The sequence below is a fragment of the Bos taurus genome, chromosome 3, assembly GCF_002263795.3.
Source record: "Bos taurus isolate L1 Dominette 01449 registration number 42190680 breed Hereford chromosome 3, ARS-UCD2.0, whole genome shotgun sequence".
NCBI lineage: Eukaryota > Metazoa > Chordata > Mammalia > Artiodactyla > Bovidae > Bos > Bos taurus.
In genome coordinates this window covers 27,616,074-27,636,905 of record NC_037330.1, presented here as the reverse complement: position 1 = coordinate 27,636,905, position 20,832 = coordinate 27,616,074, and the positions used below count along the sequence as shown (strand labels likewise).

At 45.5% G+C, this 20,832-nt stretch overlaps 1 protein-coding gene across 5 annotated transcripts in view; it reads left to right on the top strand.

Annotated features, from left to right (window-relative positions):
• Nucleotides 1-19,384, top strand: part of VANGL1 (VANGL planar cell polarity protein 1) — a 59,762-nt gene extending 40,378 nt beyond the window's left edge. For 2 of the 5 annotated variants that reach the window (XM_024988007.2, XM_024987996.2), the window contains 5 exons: nt 3,866-3,999; nt 5,072-5,110; nt 5,439-5,571; nt 7,605-7,839; nt 12,283-19,384. In XM_024988007.2, the coding sequence (XP_024843775.1) occupies nt 3,866-3,999; nt 5,072-5,110; nt 5,439-5,571; nt 7,605-7,839; nt 12,283-12,543 (802 nt within the window). In that variant the 3' untranslated portion in view covers nt 12,544-19,384. The remainder of the gene's footprint in view (nt 1-3,865; nt 4,000-5,071; nt 5,111-5,438; nt 5,572-7,604; nt 7,840-12,282) is intronic. The other 3 variants (XM_024988016.2, XM_024988011.2, NM_001205743.1) reach the window with 2 other exon arrangements.
• Nucleotides 19,385-20,832: the final 1,448 nt, after the last annotated feature.

Genomic DNA, 20,832 nt, shown 5'->3' with positions numbered 1-20,832 from the left:
GAGACTCATGTTCGATTGCTCGGTCAGGAAGATCCCCTGGAGGATGGCATGACCACCCACACCAGTATTCTTGCCTGGAGAATCCCATGAACAGAAGAGCCTGGCTGTCTACAGTTCACAGGCTTGGACAGAGTCATACACAACTAAAGCGATTTAGCACGCACACAAGGAGCAGAGGCAGGTGGCTTCTGAACCCCCACACTGGCTGAGGACAGGGGGTGCTCCTGCATCCTGGCCTTGTGGGGCCATGACCTAGACCAATGCCAGGGTGCAGGGTGTCCCCTCAGTAGGTGCCAAAAGATACATTAGTCATGGATTTCTTTTATCCTGGTTATCAAACAAACTCAACTAATTCAGAGCATGAATCAGGAGCCAGAATAGAAACGAAAAAACTTCGCATTTGGGGTTGAAATCGACATCAGACTGTTGTACTGGAGCGAGTGTCTCTTAGTCTGAGTAGAGCTCCTCACTCAGGTGCCTCAAAGCTCATTTTCTCTGTTTACCCTAACGTTGAAGGTGTACAGGGACAGAGGGTGATGGCCCGAGGCAGCGAGGTTAACAGCAACTAGGAATGACTTTGATAGCCAGTTGTGAGGGAGAACATGGAGAAGAACGTGGCGTGGACGTGGGCACAGAGCTCCGCCCCCTAATGGGGTCTGACACCTCTGCTCTGATAAGCAGGCGGCACAGCCCAGTGCTTAATGCAAGTGATGATCATGCTGACTCACCAGCAAGACTCCGTTCATATATCACATAGTTTGCTGTCTTTGAAAGATGAGGAAAGACAGACTGGATTTTAATCCAAATCTCAGCTTTGTGGGGGGTTTTTTTTGTTTTTTTTTTTTTTCCATTTTAGCTTCCACTTTAGCTGTCACCTTGTGGGCAGGGGTTGGGGTAGGGATGGAGAGCAGGTCCACAGTTGCTTCTGGGGCTTTCTGGAGCCTCTGTTGAGACGGGGTTGGAGGAGGAGAATGCCACCTGTCCCGTGTTAGCTGTCTGGACCCTGAGCCCTCCCTAGGCCGCCAGGGCTCTGGCATGACTCTGGCATGATGCTGGCTGTGGACTTGCCCAGCTTGGAGAGCATCATTCTGGAAGCCCCCTTCCATAGCTGGGCATGGGCAGACACCCTTTCTCTGGGTGACATGGTGGTTTGGGGGGCAGAGAGGTTGGAAAATATGGCCACCGGGCTCCAGTCCAGCCGTTCCCTCTCCCCCTCCCAGGCCCCAGCTGAGTTAGTGTGATGATCTGGGCTCCTCCTTGTGGGCTGGCCGAACAAAAAAGCCAAACCCCTCAACCACAGAGGGTTTGCTTTGAAGACAGGCCTGAGAATAACCAAGTTTTAAATCTTGATCAGGGGAATACTTCTGTGCTGGAATCCAGGCCTCTTGAGATGTGTCTGTGTCAGCACAGGAGTATGGGGTGGAGTGGTCTGCAGGCCGAGAATCTGTGTGTGTGAACAGACCTGTCTGTGTGGAGGGGCTCCTCATCTCTAAAAAGCCCAGAGACTTTGGAAAAGCAGCGCCTGGGCAGGGGGACGAGGTACACAGGAGCTCCGGAGCGTTTGTCTATGACGAGTGACCAGGTCAGTCTAGGATGGAGCAGGTGTGCCGAAGCAGCACGTGCCCTGCCTCGGGTGGAAGGAGCAACAGGGAGGAGGCTGGCCATGCTGAGCCAGGGATCTGCTGGGCAGGGGCGTCTGTGGAAGTCGGGAAGTCTTCTGCACAAAGATCTGTGACACACAAACCTCAAGGGCCACTTGACTTCCTCAGGAATCCCACCCAGGTGCCCACCCAAGTCCTGGGTGGTTAGAAGCCCTCCTCTGTGCTTCCTCGGCTCCTGTGCATTCCAGTTGGTGGTCACAGAGCTTCCTTTCCACTTCCATCAGCAAGGAGAAGCTCCTCCCACCCTATCTTTGCATTCCCAGGACTTGACTGAGGCAGGTACTTAAATATGAACATGATGAGTGGGCGACTGAGAAACGAAATGACTAGGGCTTTTGAATGTGGGTTTGCTCTTAGGAATCCTATTCTTCTGTTACTGGAAGTTGATCTTGCCACTTCTCCACAGCCCTGCATGAATGTGCATATCTAGGTTGATACTAAGCCTGGACTGAATGCAGATCACAGATCAAGGTCCTGTGTGGGGATATGAGTCAGAAAGTACTGCTGTGACTCAGCCCTCAAGGAGGTTAGCTGATTGACGTCTAGACTGTTTTTCAATTCCCATGTTAAACTCTGGGGACACGACCCCAAGGGGAGCAGAGGACTAGATTGACAGTGTCAAACTGATAGGTTAGGGGCTCTCTTGTCTTGGTGTGAAGATCCCTGAGCCAGTTGGAGAGGTGTAGCAGGCAACGGAATCCTCTAGGAATTAAAGGCAGTTGTGTCCTGGTGCCCCGGCTATTGTAAATAATCCTTATAAGCGCATCTACTTCAGCAGCGAAGAGTCTGCCTTCGATGCCAGAGCTGCAGGAGACTTGAGTTCGATCCCTGGGTTGGGAAGATCCCCTGGAGGAGGAAATGGCAACCCACTCCAGTATTCTGGCCTGGAGAATGGACAGAGGAGCCTGGTGGGCAAAAGTCCATAGCGTCTCAAAGAGTCGGACACGACTGAAGTGACTTAACACAAGCACTTAGGAGAGAACCAGAAAGACAAACATAAAGGGCAGAATACAAATAACTGTGGAGTTTAGCATACCAGTGGTTAGTGAATGTCTAAGAGACCTGGAGAGGTTGGTACATACGTACACTGTCCTACAGTGGCCACACATCTGGGAGAAGGAGCACATGTTAGAGGCTGGAGATCCAGATTGAAGTTCCAATGCTGCTGTTCGGCAGTTGTTATCCTGCTTGCAGGTCATAGATTTTTGAGCCTTGGTTTTCTTCCCTTGAATGATTGTGAGTGTCAGGTGAGATGAGGTATGTAAAATCCCTGGCTGTGTTGGTATAGGTCACTCTTTGGGGAGTGTCCCGCATCTGTGACCAAGAACCTGTTCTTTTGCGACTGATACCGAGGATGGGTGCCCCAGAGCCCCTACCCAACCCTGCCACCTCTTCTCTGCTCCTCCACTACTTGCAGAGGGGCCAAGCAAAGGACGGGTTAGAGATCTCAGGACACTGGCAGGGAGAGTCCCCTTCACATACCTTCTTGGAGGGATGGAGGCGGCAACTCATGGAGCTGGAGGACTTGCAGACCAAGAACAAGGGAGGTCTCAGCTGAGACCTCAGGGGAGGGAAAAGGGTCTTACTTCCTCTGAAAGAGAGCGTTCTCGCAGGCCTGGGATGGGTGGGACTAAGAGAAGGAGGTGTCTGCAGCTAGCATCTTTCCAGTGCATCTGCTCTGTGCAGGTGTTGTCTGAGCTATAGGAAACTGAAAACCCTACCTTCCTTCCCCTGGGGGCAATGAGGTGTATGTGGAGACACTGCTGTGGAACCTGAGAAACTTAGTCTATTCTCTGTAGCTCTTAGTCTATACTCAGTAGCTCTGAGGCCATCTGTAAGTCTCTTGACCTTTTGGGGGGTCCTTAGTTTGCTCTTCTGTAAACTGGAAAAATGAGGCTAGTTCTGTGTAGTCTAAACAGATCTAAATGAGAAGTTGTAACATTCCCTTCTCACCTGCTGGCTACATTTGATGTGGCTAATGATGTGGCCTGGGAGAAGACATAGAATCCAGTGGACGATGGGGCTTAGTTTTGTCTTTAAATTTTCATCCTGGAGACAAAAGATGTGGTGAAACCCAGGAGCCTTCTGTATGAGGCTATCTTTGGTGTTTTATTATTTTACCTGACTCCAAAATATGATTTTTTTTTTTTTCACATAGGAGCTACTGGGGAAAAAACTGCATTAATTTTACCTTCTTTTCTCAGTATCCAGCGAGCAGCATTGGTGGTTCTGGAAAATTACTATAAAGATTTCACCATCTATAACCCCAACCTCCTAACAGCCTCCAAATTCCGAGCAGCCAAGCACATGGCCGGGCTGAAAGTCTACAACGTAGATGGTATGTGCCTTGAAGTGGTGTCTCTGGTGGATGTGGGAGCAGGCGGACAACTGCATAGATTAAATTCTGTTCCATTTGGTTCTGTTCCTCTCACAGTTTGCCTTTATGGTACATGCTCATGTCAGAACAATTTTTTCTTTTCCTCTTTTTTTCTTTTTTTTTTGCTGGCAAACATATTTTTACAGAAATGTTGATTTACAGTCTACATGTGTGGGAGTTTCATTCATCTTGAGGTTTATGAAAACTACGTGATGTAGTTTTTCTGCCTCTTGCTGTGAACATCATACATTGAAAGGTCATAGGAAAGGCTGCTTTTCAAAATTTGGATAAATTACCAGAAGATTCAGCTACCCCAGTCTGTTAAGACTCTAACTCCCAGTTCAAGCATCTGGTGAGGTTCTTACAGGCGTTTCTCAGTCCTGGCTGGGAGCTGGGGTTGAGTGGGTGGAGGGAGGCCAGAGGCGAGGGTGGGGACATCAGAGCTTCAGGCCATCAGATGGGTAAGTGCAAGAAACACGACACCTTGGGTCAGGGCAAGAGCTTTGCAGCCTAGAAGAGGATCACGTTGTGAACAAGTCCAGTAATTTAGAGGTGGTGTCAGTTTGGGTGACAATATCCTGCCTGATTTTTTTTTTTTTTATCCTTTTGGCTACATGAGATGTTCACTCTCTTGTGAATCCTAAAGGATTGGTAAATTTCACCTGTGATCTGAAAACTTAGTGCAGAATCCCATTAGCCAGCCAAGCCATTAAGTAGATACTACATAAGAAAGCATGCTATCTGCCTTGTCCTTCTGAAAAGTTCAGGCGATCCATGGTCAGGGCTATGAGACCAGGAATTCTAGGTCTTTATTAATGAACATGACATTTTGCAAGCCCCAAGCATGGGTCTTTTCTGTAACAGTTGTGGTTACCATGACACTCCAGCGGGAGCATGGTCATTGTCTCTGTGGGCATTGACTCTTCAGCAGGAGCATGGTCAGTGTCTCTGGGCGTTGACTCTTTTCTCTGTCCTTTTCTCCCCATCCCTTTCATTCTCTCCCATTGTCTCATCGCTGAAATGCATGTTCCAGCTGCTCTGATGGCCAAACTGGAACTTCCTGTGACAGATGGTAAATAACATCTTCAGCACACTCTGTTATTATGGGTCAGCATTTTAATTGTCAAGTGTTTTTCATCTCCTATGGAGTTTTTTTATTTTTTATTTTTTTCCATTTCCATTCATCAGATTGGGGTTTCAGGAGACTGCCTTCTTCTTGTGAGCATTTTGAGCACAGAGCAGGGGTCATGTTCATCTTTCTGGGAGGTTACCTTTGGGATTTGTATATGGGCTTCACAGGGGTTGGGCAGACGGTACTGACAGCCTGTAGACTTGTTTTCTGCTGTATCTCACCCCAAGGCATTAAAACTGTCCTTCCTCCACCGTCCTTTCCCCCAAAGGCCCCAGTAACAACGCCACTGGTCAGTCCCGGGCGATGATCGCCGCAGCTGCTCGGCGCAGGGACTCGAGTCACAATGAGTTGTATTACGAGGAGGCGGAACATGAGCGGCGGGTGAAGAAGCGGAGAGCAAGGTACACTGCCCAGCCCCCACACCAGCACCCTGACCAGACTTTCTTTTTGAATGTACACCGACTCTTTTTATTAAATTTATTTTACTGAAATGTAGTTGATTTACAATGTCATGTTAATTTCTACTGTATAGCAAAGTGATTCTTATACATACATAGACATTCTTCTTCGTATTTTTTCTGTTATGGTTTATCATGAGATTTTGAATATAGTTTCCTGTGCCATTCAATGGGACCTTGTTGTTTATCCATCCTACATATAATGTGCATGCGTGTTAAGTCGCTCCAGTCATGTCTGACTCTGCTACCCTATGGACTGTAGCCTGCCAGGCTCCTCTGTCCATGGGGTTCTCCAGGCCAGAATACTGGAGTGGGTTGCCATCCCCTCTTCCAGGTTCAGTTCAGTCCAAGGGAATCTTCACAAACCAAGGGATCAAACTGGGTCTCCTGCCCTGAGGCGGATTCTTTATCTTCTGAGCCAACAGGGAAGTTTTCCTACATATAATCAGTTCAGTCGCTCAGTTGTGTCTGACTCTTTGTGATCCCATGAATCGCAGCACGCCAGGCCTCCCTATCCAACACCAACTCCCGGAGTTCACTCAGACTCATGTCCATCGAGTCACTGATGCCATCCAGCCATCTCATCCTCTGTCATCCCCTTCTTCTCTTGCCCCCAATCCCTCCCAGCATCAGAGTCTTTTCCAATGAGTCAACTCTTTGCATGAGGTGGCCAAAGTACCGGAGTTTCAGCTTTAGCATCATTCCTTCCAAAGAAATCCCAGGGTTGATCTCCTTCAGAATGGACTGGTTGGATCTCCTTGCACTCCAAGGGACTCTCAAGAGTCTTCTCCAACACCACAGTTCAAAAGCATCAATTCTTCGGCGCTCAGCCTTCTTCACAGTCCAACTCTCACATCCATACATGACCACAGGAAAAACCATAGCCTTGACTAGACGGACCTTTGTTGGCAAAGTAATGTCTCTGCTTTTGTATATTCTATCTAGGTTGGTCATAACTTTCCTTCCAAGGAGTAAGCGTCTTTTAATTTCATGGCTGCAGTCACCATCTGCAGTGATTTTGCAGCCCAAAAAAATAAAGTCTGACACTTTATTATCTTACATATAATAGTTTGCATGTAATCTCAAACTCCCCATCTGTCCCTCATCTACCTCCCTCCCTCCCTCCCTCCCTTTTGGCAATCAAAAGTCTGTTCTCTTAAGACTTTGTTTTTTTTTAACCAGAATGAAATTTCAGTTTATAAACACAACCTGCTTGGGCCTTTGGAGGGAATCTTGCTCCAGTGTTTCTCAAACTTTAGTATGCAAAAGCATCACCAGGAGGACTTGTTAAAACACAGGTCTCAAGTTCCGGCCCCACCCTCAAAGGTTACTTACTTTCCAGTAGGTCTAGAGTGGGGCCCACCCAAGAATTTACATTTCTTAAAAATTCCCAACTGATGATGAAGCTGCTGGCCTTCTGCCCACACTTTTACTGGCCCGCCCTCTATCCCCAGGCCCTTGCTGGTTTTCAAGAGCTGATCACTTTAGCTGAAGTGGACAAAGATGGTTTTCATCGTATGTGCTGCCTTCCTTCATTGTTCCCTGGGGCTGCTGGTGTGGGTGGCCGGATGGAGAGGATGCAGCTCTAGTTCTCCATAAAGCTGCTTCTGTACCATGAACCACCCCTCAGTGCATGCAGAGTCTTTTGTAGCCACAGTTTGAGGGGGTCTTAAAACTCTTTTCATCTCACCCTTCGTTGTAGTGAGTCTCCCAAGCAAATTAGTGGCAGAATTGAGATTAGGAGTCATCTCTGCAGTCCACTCTTCTTCCTCCTCACCCAGGAGCCCCCATTCCGCATTACTTTTGCCTTTGTCTTCCTTTCCCCTTCCCTCACCTCACTATTGTCTGGGGTGACGCCTGAGGATGGGAGCCTTGGGCCAGCTGGCTGCCGACTAGGAGTCCTCCTCCCACATCCTGTGTGACTCTGTTCTCAAGCCCCGCACTGCTGTCTGAGTACCATGTTTCATCGCCTCCAGGCTGGTGGTCGCAGTGGAGGAGGCTTTCATCCACATCCAGCGTCTCCAGGCTGAGGAGCAGCAGAAAGCCCCAGGGGAGGTGATGGACCCCAGGGAGGCTGCCCAAGCCATCTTCCCGTCCATGGCCCGGGCTCTGCAGAAATACCTGCGTACCACTCGGCAGCAGAACTACCACAGCATGGAGAGCATTCTGCAGCACCTGGCCTTCTGCATCACCCACAGCATGACCCCAAAGGTGCGTCTGGGCGCCGAGCTTGCAAGTCCCATTTTAGGGTGTTGTCAGGAATGATAAAATCAAAGGTTTCTCTAAAGCACCCACTGATAAGAGTTAATGTTTCTTGCTTATTTTGTTACTTTGGTGCAGTTGGGTTTTTTTATTTCTTTTAAAAAAAATTTATTAATTTCTTAGTGAAGGATAATTGCTTTACAGAATTGTGTTGGTTTCTGCCAAACATCAACATGAATCAGCCATAGGTATACATATGTCCCCTCCCTATTAAACCTCCCTCCCCATCCCCCCCCCCAGGTAGTTAGAGAGTCCCAGTTTGAGTTCCCTGAGTCATAGAGCAAATTCCCATTGGCTGTCTGTTTTACATACGATAATGTGTGTTTTCATGTTACTCTCTCCATACATCCCACCCTCCTTCCCCGGTACAGTTGTTCTTTAAATGTGCCTTTGAATTGAAGGCTTCTGGATTCAAGCAGAGGAAAGACGTGCACTTAGAGACAGCCCTGGTAGTAATTCAGGGTACTCTGTGTATCTTGGGCCTGAGCTGATTTGTTCTAACCTGGCACCTCCCTCAACTAGTGGGAAACCTTGGGCCAAGAGCTTAATGGCTCTGTGCCTCAGTTTCCCAGTCTGTAAGTTGGAGATAATACTAATGTCTACCTCATGGGGTTGCTGTGAGAACTAAAAGAGTTCGTTCCTGTGAAGTACTTAAAACAGCATCTGTCATAATGTAAGGACCAAATAGCCATTATCATCAGGGGTAGAAACCATACTCTCACTTTGGTGTTTTGGCTCTTGGGGGGTTAGTTTTACTAAGTGATCTTCTGGACCATTATGACATGAGCACGCTTTTGGGGACGATGCAAAAACAGCCATGTGTCTAATAGAGGGCCGTGGCCAAGGAGGCAGAATAAAGTGTTTGCCAATGACCTCTTCAAACAAGTGGATTCAGATTGTGACTCCACCACCTAATTGGTTTGTGACTTTGCCTAAATTACTCTACACTTGTTACCTCTTTTATAAAATGGAGATAATAATAGTATCTACCTGATAGGATCATTGGATGAGAATTATATTAAATATGGCAGCACGACATGTAAGTCATGTGGTAAAGAGTAAATGAGCTTGGCATACGGTTTGCATGTAACACTGGTAGTGATATTATTGGTATAAAGACCTGTTTTCATACATTGCCCCATTACATATACAGCTGCTGGTTGCACTGTCACTAATATTATCAAACCCTAGGAAAGCAATATGGAGATATTCAGTAAGAAGCCATAACATTTTCCATAGTCTTTGGTTCACTAATCCCCCTCCTAGGAAAAGGACTTAGCACAGTCAGCGATACACACTAATGTATATGTGGATTATTTTGCAAAATACTCTTTATTAGCTCCAAACTGGAAATAACTTAAAAACAGAACAGTGGCTTACAAATTATGGTATATCGCCTCTTAAAATGTGGAAGAATCTATTAGAATATTAAGTTACAAAAATTTTGTATTACATACAAAAATGTATGAACACTGTGGTTGCACGTGAGTCTGCCTATGCAGAGGGATAGCGCATACCACATAGAATGGAAGTGGTTATTTTCCTTTTTCCTCAAGGTTTTTAAGTTTACTGGTTGCTTTCTTTCTCACTAAAAAAAAAAGTATACTTTTCCAAATTAAAACTAATAATCTTTATATAAAAATCCAAACATTAAAGAGAAGTGTAACATCCGAAGTTTTCATCCCTGCCGCCTAGACAGTTCTTACTAATATAAAGAATGGGTTTATATTCTTTCAGGTATGTGTGCGCTTAAAGCAGAAATGAACAAAACAACAAAAAAAGGAAATGGGAATCTCATCCCATATAGGTATAGCTTGGAAACTTGGTTTTTTCACTTAAAGCTGTTCTTGGCTGGCTTTCCCTGTCGGTACTTCCCCATCTCTTCTTGTCATTACAGATTTCCCTCATTCCCTTTAATAGCTGTGTCCTGTTCCACTGAATACCATGGTTTGTTTAACGGATGGCCTACTAATGCACATTCGGATTAAGATCTTTCGTTAGTCTGAACTAGGGGTTGGTGGTTTTCGTTAATCGAGTTTTATTGGGACACAACCACACCCTTTTGTTTACAGATTGTGTACCACTGTTTTCTCTCCACTGCGGCTGAGTTGAGTAGTTACGACAGTGTGTGCCTTGTGAAGCCAAAAATATTTACATTTAAAGGAAAGTTTGCCAGCCCTGTGTCTAAACAATGTTGCAATGAATCTCTCTTTTTTTACATATGTTTTCTTGCATATATGCAAGTATTTCTGAGAGATCACTATCTAGTAGAGGAATAGCTGGATCAAAGGTACCGATCTTGCCAAATTATCCTTCTAAGGGGTATTACTGTTTTATATTTCTGCCCATAGGATGTGAGACTGTTTATTTGTTTATCCCCCCACACACACTTGACAGCGTTGGGTGTTATAATTCTTTTTTACTCATGCTCATCTAAGAGCATGATGCTTCCCAGCTGGTGCTAGTGGTAAAGAACCTGCCTGTGTAAGAGATGTGGGTTTGATCCCTGGGTTGGGATGATGCTCTGGAGGAGTGCATGGCAACCCACTCCAGTATTCTAGCTTGGAGAATCCCATGGACAGTGGAGCCTGACAGGCTACAGTCCATAGTTTTGCAAAGAATCAGACACAACTAAAGTGACTTAGCATGCATGCATCTAAGAGGAGGGAAATACATTGTTTTACTATTTGAATTCATATTTCTTTAACTATGGGCTTCCCTGGTGGCTAGGATGGTAAAGAATCTGCCTGCAATGCAGAAGACCTGGGTTTGATCCCTGGATTGGAAAGATCCCCTGGAGAAGGACATGGCAATCCACTCCAGTGTTCTTGCCTGGAGAATCCCATGGACAGAGGAGCCTGGCAGGCTACAGTCCATGGGATCGCAAAGAGTCAGATACAACTGAGCAACTAACACTTTCACTTTTCTTTAACTATTAATGTGATAGAGTATCTTTGCATATCTTATTTCTATTTTATGAGTTATCTTCTTAGTTTCATTTCTCTGTTTCTTTTCCTTATGATTCATAAAAACTTTTTTTTTTTTTGGCCGTGCTACACAGCCTGTGGGATCTTAGTTTTCCAACCAGGGATTGAACCAGGGGCGGGCAGTGAAAGCACCACGTCCTAACCACTGGACTGCTGGGGAATTTCCATATGAGAACTAATTTTATACGAGTGTGTGTTATAGTAGAGGCACAGCTGTCCTTTCTGCCTCAGAATATATACTTACAGGTAGGAATATTGTATCTGGCAGCAGTAAGGTATGGATGAAGAGGACACCACTTTGTTTAGGACCAGAGTGATGTATCCTAATATTTTCTATCTATATCCCTGGTTTGTTCATTTTTCTTTCTCACAGATCAAACAATATGTTTATTGGTGTAACACACATGCAGTCGAGCCTCCAGCATATGCCAGACACATGGGAAATTCGTATTGAAAAAATAAAATAGTTCCTGCCCTCCAGGAGAGGATAGTTTAGTGAGGGGCTCAGACAAGCAGTCAGCGGTAATTGTTCAGAAAGTAGAATATCACAAGGGAGTCATGCCCATGATTATAGGCACTTACAGGAGGACATATTCACCTCTCTGAGAGGCTCAGCGAGCAGTTTGAGAAAATTTGAAGAGCCAGGAGGAATTTTCTGAAGGACGACATTCAGCAGGAGGAACGGCAGATGTCAAGGGGAGTATCCCACCCGTGGAGCTCAGCGCTCCTGGAGCCTCGGGCTTGGGCGGGGAGGTGGACGTGGGACCTGGCCAGCCCTTGGATTACCACATGCATACTTCATCCAAAATCAAATAACCATCCTGATCTTGCACCGTGAGATGGTTCAGGTTAACCACTTGGTCCTCACAGCCGTTCTGTGCATTACTGCTGCCATCTGCTCCACTCACACAGAGGTTAAACGGCGTGTCCAAAGGCACATAGCAGTGAATGCAGAGCATGCATTTTTGTGTGAGCAGGTACATCCCTGTATTTCTTCCACTCACATTGCCAGAATGCTTCTCTGTGCCTGGCACCTGCCCCGAGGAGCTCTCAGGATGGGAGGAGACCAACCTATGAACAGGTACAGGCCGAGGCATATGCCATGGGGCCCGGGCCCTTGGATGGGGCTGGTGCCTCAGCCACAGCTTACGTGGGTACCAGCCACCCCACCTTCCTCGCTCTTGTGCTTATCACTGTCTGCACCCCGTGGCTGGAGAGTGAGAAAGTCAGGAAGCCTTCTCCCCCCAGCAAAGGACTCTGTTGTGCAGGTCTGATGGAATTGCTATATAATCAGCCGGGCTGTCCCGGTCTGTTGGGAGGATGTTTTTCCCCCATGACTGGGAGCCTGGCAGTGCCACCTGGAGTGGGCATTCCCTCCCTAACAGCATCTCTGCTGTCCTTACAGGCCTTCCTCGAACGGTACCTCAGCGCCGGCCCCACACTGCAGTACGACCGGGAGCGCTGGCTCTCCACGCAGTGGCGGCTCGTCAGCGACGAGGCTGTGACCAACGGGCTGCGGGATGGACTCGTTTTTGTCCTTAAATGCTTGGACTTCAGCCTCGTCGTCAATGTGAAGAAAATTCCGTTCATCATGCTCTCGGAAGAGTTCATAGACCCCAAATCTCACAAATTTGTCCTTCGCTTGCAGTCCGAGACGTCGGTTTAAAAGTTCTATATTTGTGGTTTTATTAAAAAAAGAAAGAATATATAGAGAGAGATATATGTATACCAGAGGGGCATCTTTGTTTTTATTATTCTTCATGGCTGACTGAGCTGGCACATGAGAAACCAGGGTCCTTTGACCATCTGCACTTTATTTGGAAGGAAGCAGAAGATGGCCATCCTGGAAGAAAGTGACTGATGACATCTGACTTGGGGATGGGCCGTCTCCAGAAGCGGTTCCCTGGCGTTTTCTGTGACAGCTGCAAACCAAAGCAGAGCTGGAGGTTCTCAGGAACCCTGCCTTACGACTCGCCCCTGCCTCTCGTCCAGCACCCGGCCCTGCCCTGGCTTCCGGCCGTCCCACTCCTGGGCCTGTAGGGCACACATCTTCGTCCTGTTTCAGGGAACCCGACAGGACCTGTCCACACGTGTTTGTGTGTGTAAACGTCCAGCACCACGGGAGCCATGGGCTGTTGGTGAAATGCCTGCCTTCGTCTCCGTTCTCTGTTGCCTTAGGTTCTGCAGAGAAGGATCAAAATGACAAGCGTGCACTGTCAGTTTACAGCTCTTCATGATTTTTTGTTTCCCAAAGAGAGAATTTGCCTGCCCTAGTTCTGACCTGCTTGCCTACCAGCTTGAGCAGGTAGCCCTTTCTTAACCCTGTGATGGCCCACCTGCCCTCTCTCCATCCTGGCCGGCAGGCCTGGCCAGGAGCCCAGTCTCCAGAGCCCCAGGGGACCTGGCTGTTCACTGTGCCCTGGGGCTCCATGCACAGCCTCGGGTCCGCCCCATGGATTGTTTGTTTGTGTAGGAAAGGGTGGTGTGCCCACCAGGCAGGTCCCAGGGAGAGCATGCCAGCTAGGGTGTTCCCTTTAGGCTGTGGCGGGAGCCCCTCCCCTCCCAGTCCTCCTCCAGCTGCTCCATACCCACCAGGAAGAGACCCACACTGTGACTCTGGGGCTGGCACGTTTGGCTCGGAGCCTCTATTTCCCAGGAGATATGTCCTCACAAAGCTCCATAGCAAGCTGCCTTGCCAGGGGACAGCTGCAGCGTCCAGTCCCTGACTTCTGACCACCGTCACTGTGTGCTCATTGCCTCTGCCCCTTACTACCTGGGAAGGGGCTGATTTAGGCCCTGGTGCTAAATTACTTGTCGTTGGTAGTCGAGTGTGGAGAGGGAATAGGCAGGATCCAGCATTCGGGGAAAGGAAAGTAGGGAGATGATCTTAGGGTTCAAACGATGCCTGCCTGGTCTGTTCTTAGATACAGCTGGTTTCTGGGGGCTTTCCCAGGCCTGGGGGAGCAGCTGGGCCATATTCAAGGCTCGCCCTGAGGCAGAGCCCTGCAGCAGTCTTCAGTTCCTCCACCTACCTTCCAGTATCCACAACAAACTTTTGCCAAATACTCACTCTTGCTTTTCCCTGGTGGTCAGGCTAACCAGTCACCTTTCTTTAGCCAAGGACAACGCTGTCCAATGCTCTTCTCATAGGTGTTCCCACGTATTCTGACTGGTGTATTCATTCCAGGAGGGGTGCAGTGTTTGTTATTATTGTCTTAAACCAAACTTGGCTTTGGCTGTTTGTCACACACCTGTATCTGAAAAAGTAAACAGCCGTCTTGAATCCACAGCCTTCAGGTCAGAAGGAAGATGTGTCGGAAAAGGAGGAAAAACTGGTTGGTATGGAGTGGAGCCAAGATGTCCTATTTAATTGCATGGTTTTGGTTTATGAAAAACACTTACCATGTAACCATGGTGCTTTTCTTCTTCTTAGTTTTGCCTTTAGGTCCCCTTCAAACTGGACATTCCTTATGATGATGTCTTTCTCAGGAATCTATTTTGGGAGACTGGGCAAGGGATGGTGAATGTACAATGAGACTTTGGCGACATAAAGGTTATACTGTCTCAGACTAAACGTATCAGAGGCTGCTGCATCAGGAACCCAGCAATAGAAGTGCCATACATGTATATTCATATGGTTAATAATGACACTATCCATCAGCGTTCCATAAAACTGCTTCCAACCCTGTCTTCAATTACCAGTCCAGAAGGGGTTAAGTTGGAGTCATGGTTTGGGTGCCTGCCTTCCCAGCAGGGTGAAGAAAGGTTTAAATTAAGGAATTTTTTTTTCTCTTTCCACCCCTTTGTCTCTCTCCCAGTGTTTGCATAGGAGAATGTCAGACTTTCTGAAATTACTGTTTTTATTTTAAATTGAGTATTGATTTTTTTAATGCTGACTTTGTATTGAGTCCTTTTTGAAAGAATAACATAATAAAATGCAGGATCTTTGTATCAAGCCTTTGCACTTGCAAACTCTTAATAGCTTGAGTTACTGGTGCAGTGGGAACAATGTAGATGCCATTTAAAAAATTTTAAGGTTTCAGAAAAACTGTATCACACAGCTGAACACAATGCATTTCTATTTCAGTTCTTGGAGCCAGTCGGCTATACTTTTTAAAAGGGGTTAACTGTGCTAGTAGGATTAGATAAATCCGCACTGGGGAGACAGAATTTTTTTGCCTTAAATGTTTATAGATTTTCTATAGTGAACCTAAGTTATTAAAATGTGAACATTAAACAGTAAGTAGAAAAACTTAATGAGGAGTGTGTGTCTGAGGTCGCTCTCTTCCCTCCTGATGTTTTAACCAGTAGATATCTAATTTCTGTTTTTAAGTGGGTACTGTTGAAGATAATGCCAACTTTTAATTGTCCATGAACTGAACTGCATTCCTAGAGGTGGAAGGGATTTCTAGGTTTTGTGATTGATTCATCCTTTGCATCATCAGCTAAGTCAAAGTGTGTAATACTTTTGCTAAAGTTTATAAAGTAAGCCCTAGAGAAAATGCTTGTTCCGTTTTATTGTCCAACTATCACCATCTCCCTCTCTCTCCTTTTCAAATCTGTGGATAGGACAAATTCTGTCCGGCCAAAGGATAGAGGAGGTGGCCCTGGCACGTGTGTGTGTTGTGCTGCTGCTCACTGCCAGGGCTCGGACCTCCTTTGCAGTGGGGAGATCGTGGCTGTGTGGGTGTATGTCCAGCGTGGGAGATGTGCCCTGTTCCTCACCATAGGTGGTGGTAGCTGAGTGCTCTCATTCTCTTGTCTCCTGGTTGCTTTACAGCCGCCTGTATTTAGATGAGGCTGTAACCCTGGAAAGCCATGAGCCTATTAGGCTGACAGAAACGGACGACCCCCCCCCCCCCCCCCGGGAGAGTGCCTGTTGCAGTCACTCAGTGAAATCAGCAAAATCGGGTCCTTGGTTTACCCTCATCTACGGGAACCCTGCTGTGTAAGGATGCATAGTTGTTTGTGGCTGTGTGTTGCAATATATGTGAGCATTTCTCTTTGAGTGTAACTACCAACAGATGGACGGCATGTTTATGTTAGCCATCTGATCATCTGTGCTATCTGTAGCAAGACTGGTGTGTATCTCAGCAGATAACTTGTGGATGGGTTTATATGGATGAGTGTGTGACAGTCCGTGTTTCTACATAGGCCCTGTGTTTGAGAGGTTTCCTAACAACACCCATCTTCTGGGAGGTTACTCTAAAGCCAGTTACTTCTCCCTCCCTTCCTTCGCTCCTTTGCCTCGGTTACACTGGCTTCTCCCCAGGAGTAAATGACTTTAGCACAGTGAGGTCTTCTAGAGCACCGCTGCCCTCCAGGCAAGTCCATTAGACTCTTCCTTGCCTCTGGACGCTATGACCTGAAAACAGAAAGAAAGAAAAGTCTAGCTCCATGATAAGCAACTGCTCCAACTTCACTACCCTGGAAGCCTTACCGTAGATTTCTTGATCTAACTTAAAAATTGAACTTCATTTAAAAAAAGTTTATGACTAAAAGCACAGAAATGGTGCCATAATATTTAAATAGTCCAGCAGAGACCCTGCAGTTGTTAAGTGATTTATTTCTGGGTAGGGTTTGTACTTTATAGATCTTGTTTTACCAAAAAAAAAAAAAAAAATCACTACCATGAATTTACTCCTGTGTAACCTTATGGTCATAATCCATTGTAAATGAAATATGAGTTGTTTTCCTAAGCCCAGAGCACAGTTTTTGAATGGTATTAGGAGCCATAGACACTACTTTATTGAGCTTTAATCAAGTGGATGCCCGGAATGTTAGATTTTGGATCACATTTTTGAGAAAACATATTTGGGTCAAAGAAGGAAGAGAAGGGTAATAGGGTGTGTTTATCAGCTATTGTTATGTTAGATGCTGTCCTCGAAGGTGAATTCCTTTAAATCAGGGGTTATCTCTGATTTTTACAGGTGAGAACCAGGATGATCCGAGAGAGAAGAATGTGCCTAAAATCTCACAGCTAATAAATGAAATTTCCCATCTAATGTTTGACTCCAATCCCATGGTCACTGTACCTTGAGATATTACCTATATAATTTGGCATTTTCTGGATGTGGAGGAGAGAGAACCAGAGGGCACTTAACCTTGAATCAGAACCTGGGGAGGGGGTGTTCATTGGAGATGGAATCGCTTCTCTTTGACTTTGGGTTTGTACCCAGACTGTGGCTCCAAGGAAAGCTGCCCTGTGGCACTGGCAGATTTCCTTGGGACTTTTGATGGAAAGAAGTTGAAAATTCCCCTTCCTCTAGGAAAACCAGCCCTGCCAGTGCGACACTTGCTGTAGAACTTGGGTGCTATTGTTCCTGGCAGTCACTTTGGGTTTTGCCCCTCCCACCCTTCCAGTCCCACCTGCTGGCTTGGGGAGGTGTGCTGGGGCTGACCTGGCCTCCTCCTGACCTGAGGAGGCCTCTTCCTGGTGCTTTGTCAACCTTGTACCCCAACAGCGCCCCCCCAGCCCGCCCCCGTTGAGGTGGGAAGGGACTGCCTACAGCCCCAGCCGAGGGAGGTTTGGGACTGGAGCCCCTGGCCTCCATGCCTGACTTCCTTATTCTCAGCAAGCGCTTCCGTCACACTACTTTCCCCCACATTTGTCCTCGAGAGTTTTAATCAAGAGACCTAGACCAGGGCTCTGAACACACCGTTTGTGTCTCTTCCACCGTCTTGAGGTTTCTGTTGCGCATAAACTACCTTCTTCTTGCCTGCTGTTTGCTCTCGGTGGAGGATAGGAAGGGAAAGATGACGCGCCTCTCAGCTTTGCTATTAGGTTGACTAAAAAGTTTGCTCAGACTTTGCCATAAGAGGGTATAGAAAAGCCCGAAGGAACTTTCTGACCAACCCAATACTTACTAGGAAAGAGCACGACATTTTCAAAGGGTAGGTAGAAAATGTAAAACTACTGACTAAAAGTAGATTTTAGTACTCTGTGTCCCTTTTACCAGGCCTGTCCCATTTCTCCTTAGATAACCCAATTTGTTTTGTATCACCTGAAACATAAACCTCTTCAATGAGCTGTTTTAGAGCACTCCAGCACAACTGCAGATTTCTGATACCTGAAGCAGTGCAATCAAATGTTACTCCCAGTATGGCACCGGGAATCTACAATTGATATGTCACTCAGCTTGAAAACATCAGTGTTTTGTCCTTGCTTTGGTGGGATAAAAACGCCTCTTATCTTAAGCCCTGGGGACAAATGTGACCAACCCCCAGGATTTTATCTTGAGTGTCTTTGGCACTTCTTTTGGCACTGAAATAATGTTTGGATAAAAATAGTTGAATATACAGTGTCTGGTTTTATATTTGCTTGTTCTTATCTGAGTTTTCCCTTGTAGACATGAACTTTCACTCTGAAGGAGGTCATCCTTTAGGAGTATTTAAACCCCCAAAAGCCCTCACCTTGGGAAAGGTTCATATCTAGGGACCAGAGACTGTTGCTCAGGGAATTAGTAATAGGACCTGGACATCTGATCTGCGGGTGTCAAGTCTAGTTCAGTTCATGTTATAGGGAACTTAGTTACACATCATCACCAGTCCAGGGGTCAGGTGGAAAGAAGTGGCTGACACTTTTCATTTGCCAGTGCCCCACAGGTATAGAAATAATAGAGTATTCATTTAGCATTGATTATCGTTCTAAAAAAAAATCCAAAGTGTGCTAATAATTCCTTATTGTTATAATGGATTCACAGTAGGCTTTAGCTAAATAGCAAACTCCTCTGGGACTCCTAAATTATGACATAATTAACAAACTTTGATTTTCAAGAAGTTGTTTATGACAGCTATTGCCTGGACTACAGGACACCAGCCAAGATGAGGGCAGGGGTAGATACAGGCTCACTGGAGTGGTGAATTAACTTGTGTTGTCATGACCACTTCTTCAACAAAGATGCTAGGGAGAAGACCAGAGAGACTGGGACCGGGTCTTACTCAAGGAAAATTTATTTAACAATCACTTTTGTGTTGAAAGAACTTTGCATTTCTGGATTTAGAATCCAGTATCAGTCCAGCGAGTTCAGTAAGGAAACCATCTGTCTCTATCTGATGGAGCCATAACTGTGCAGAGATGTGGCCAGGGGTCTTTTGTGTTCTCTCTTATTAGTTAATACCGCACTTTGTAAGCAGGAGGGGCAGTTTGGCTGGTTAGCAAAGTCCACAGTCACTAGATAGGTATGACAAAGTCTGAGTGTGACTTCTTGCATAAACGGGGTGGTGGGCTTTATTGAGATGTTTCAAATATGTGAATGAATGAATTACACTACCAGCAACCATCTGCCCAAGTACATTTGTATACATTCATAAGGTGTACCCTGTGAAGCCTCTTCTCATTGTAACATCAGTAACAAAGTTAGAGTCTTTATAAGGGGCATGGTGTACCTGGTATCCAAGTTATTTTGTTCTCTTTTGGGTCTCCAGTTCCAATGAACTGTAAAACATTTTACATGTTACATTTTTTATACTGTAAAACTTGGAAAATAAACTGAAATCCCAAATTACATTTTGTCACTTTTTTTTTAATGTGATTACTTCAATCTAAAAAGTTTATTTATTTATTGAGATATAGTTGATTTATAATGTGTTTGTTTCAGGTGTACAGCAAAATGATTCAGTTATACATACCTACATATATATTTTTCAGGTTCTTTTCCCTTATAGGTTATTACAAAATATTGAGTATAGTTTCCCGTGCTGCACAGTAGGTCCTTGTTTTATATATAGTAGTGTATATATGTTAATCTCAAACTCCTGATTTATCCCTCATCCTACTTGCTCTTTGGTAATCTTGATTTTGTTTTCTACTTTTTTAGGGAACATTTTTACTCTTGAAATACTTTTGATACCCTTTTAAATATAACCTGTCAAGTGTCTCTGAAAACCAAGACAACGTAATGATAGATTGAATGGGAAAGTGGAATTGTCATTGTAAGGAGAACTATAGGTTGCAATCATTTTATGGTCAAGAAAATGTTTTAAATGAATAGAGTACTGAAAATTAAATTCTTAGGTTCTAAAACTTGGAGGTGAGACAGGCTTTTGAGTAAATCAGCAAGTGAAAAAAGATCTTCAAGTCAGGTAAGGAGGGAGGAAAATGTCAGACCCTGGATTTGTAGAAAGGTGAATGTTAGATTGTTTTTGTGAGTGGTTTGCTAATTCAGTTTAAATTATTGACTTATTTTCAGTAGGTCTACTTAAAGGAAACTTGATTATTTGACAAAGAAGTATTGGAGCTTGCCTTCTGCTACACTCAGCTATCCTTAGTACTGAGTACCTATAGCACACAATCAAATTCTTACCTGTTGCATGGACAAAGATCAGACTAAGCAATTGATGTGAAGATACTCATTGTATAGATTATTGATAAACTCTGTCTCTCTGTGCCATCAGCCAAGATGGACACAATTTACACCTACACAAGCAAAACCTACTCAAGAAAAGATTAAAAGTGTGTAACAAACATAAACCAAAGACTCTTTTTCGTTCATTGCCCATGATAAAGATAACAGAATTTTGGAAGAGTTTTGAGGATGTTAGGTGACAAACCATAAGATTATGGAAGTGGAGAAAGGATTATCAGGATGGGACCAGCTGCAGCCACTGCAAGCTTTCCCAATACCAAAGACAAGGTCCAGGAGTAGTGTGTGGGTCTGGGGGGCACCCCTGCACCAGAGAGACTTGGTAATGCCCTATCTGTGTCGTGTAGCGTCTTCTAGTTACACAGGCTAATGTTGACATGGAAAATCAAAACCGTGTTTATGTTCTCTGTATTTACACCTGAATGTGTTTCTGCAGTTCTGAGAATTCATGTAGTTTTAGACAAAATGATGATGCATTTGTAGAACTGACATGGGGCTTTAAACATTTTTCCTTTTCTGGCTCCTTGCTCAGCTCTCCCATCTTACCCACTCAGTTTTGCCTCCTGTGATCTGCATGTGGTAATCAGTTT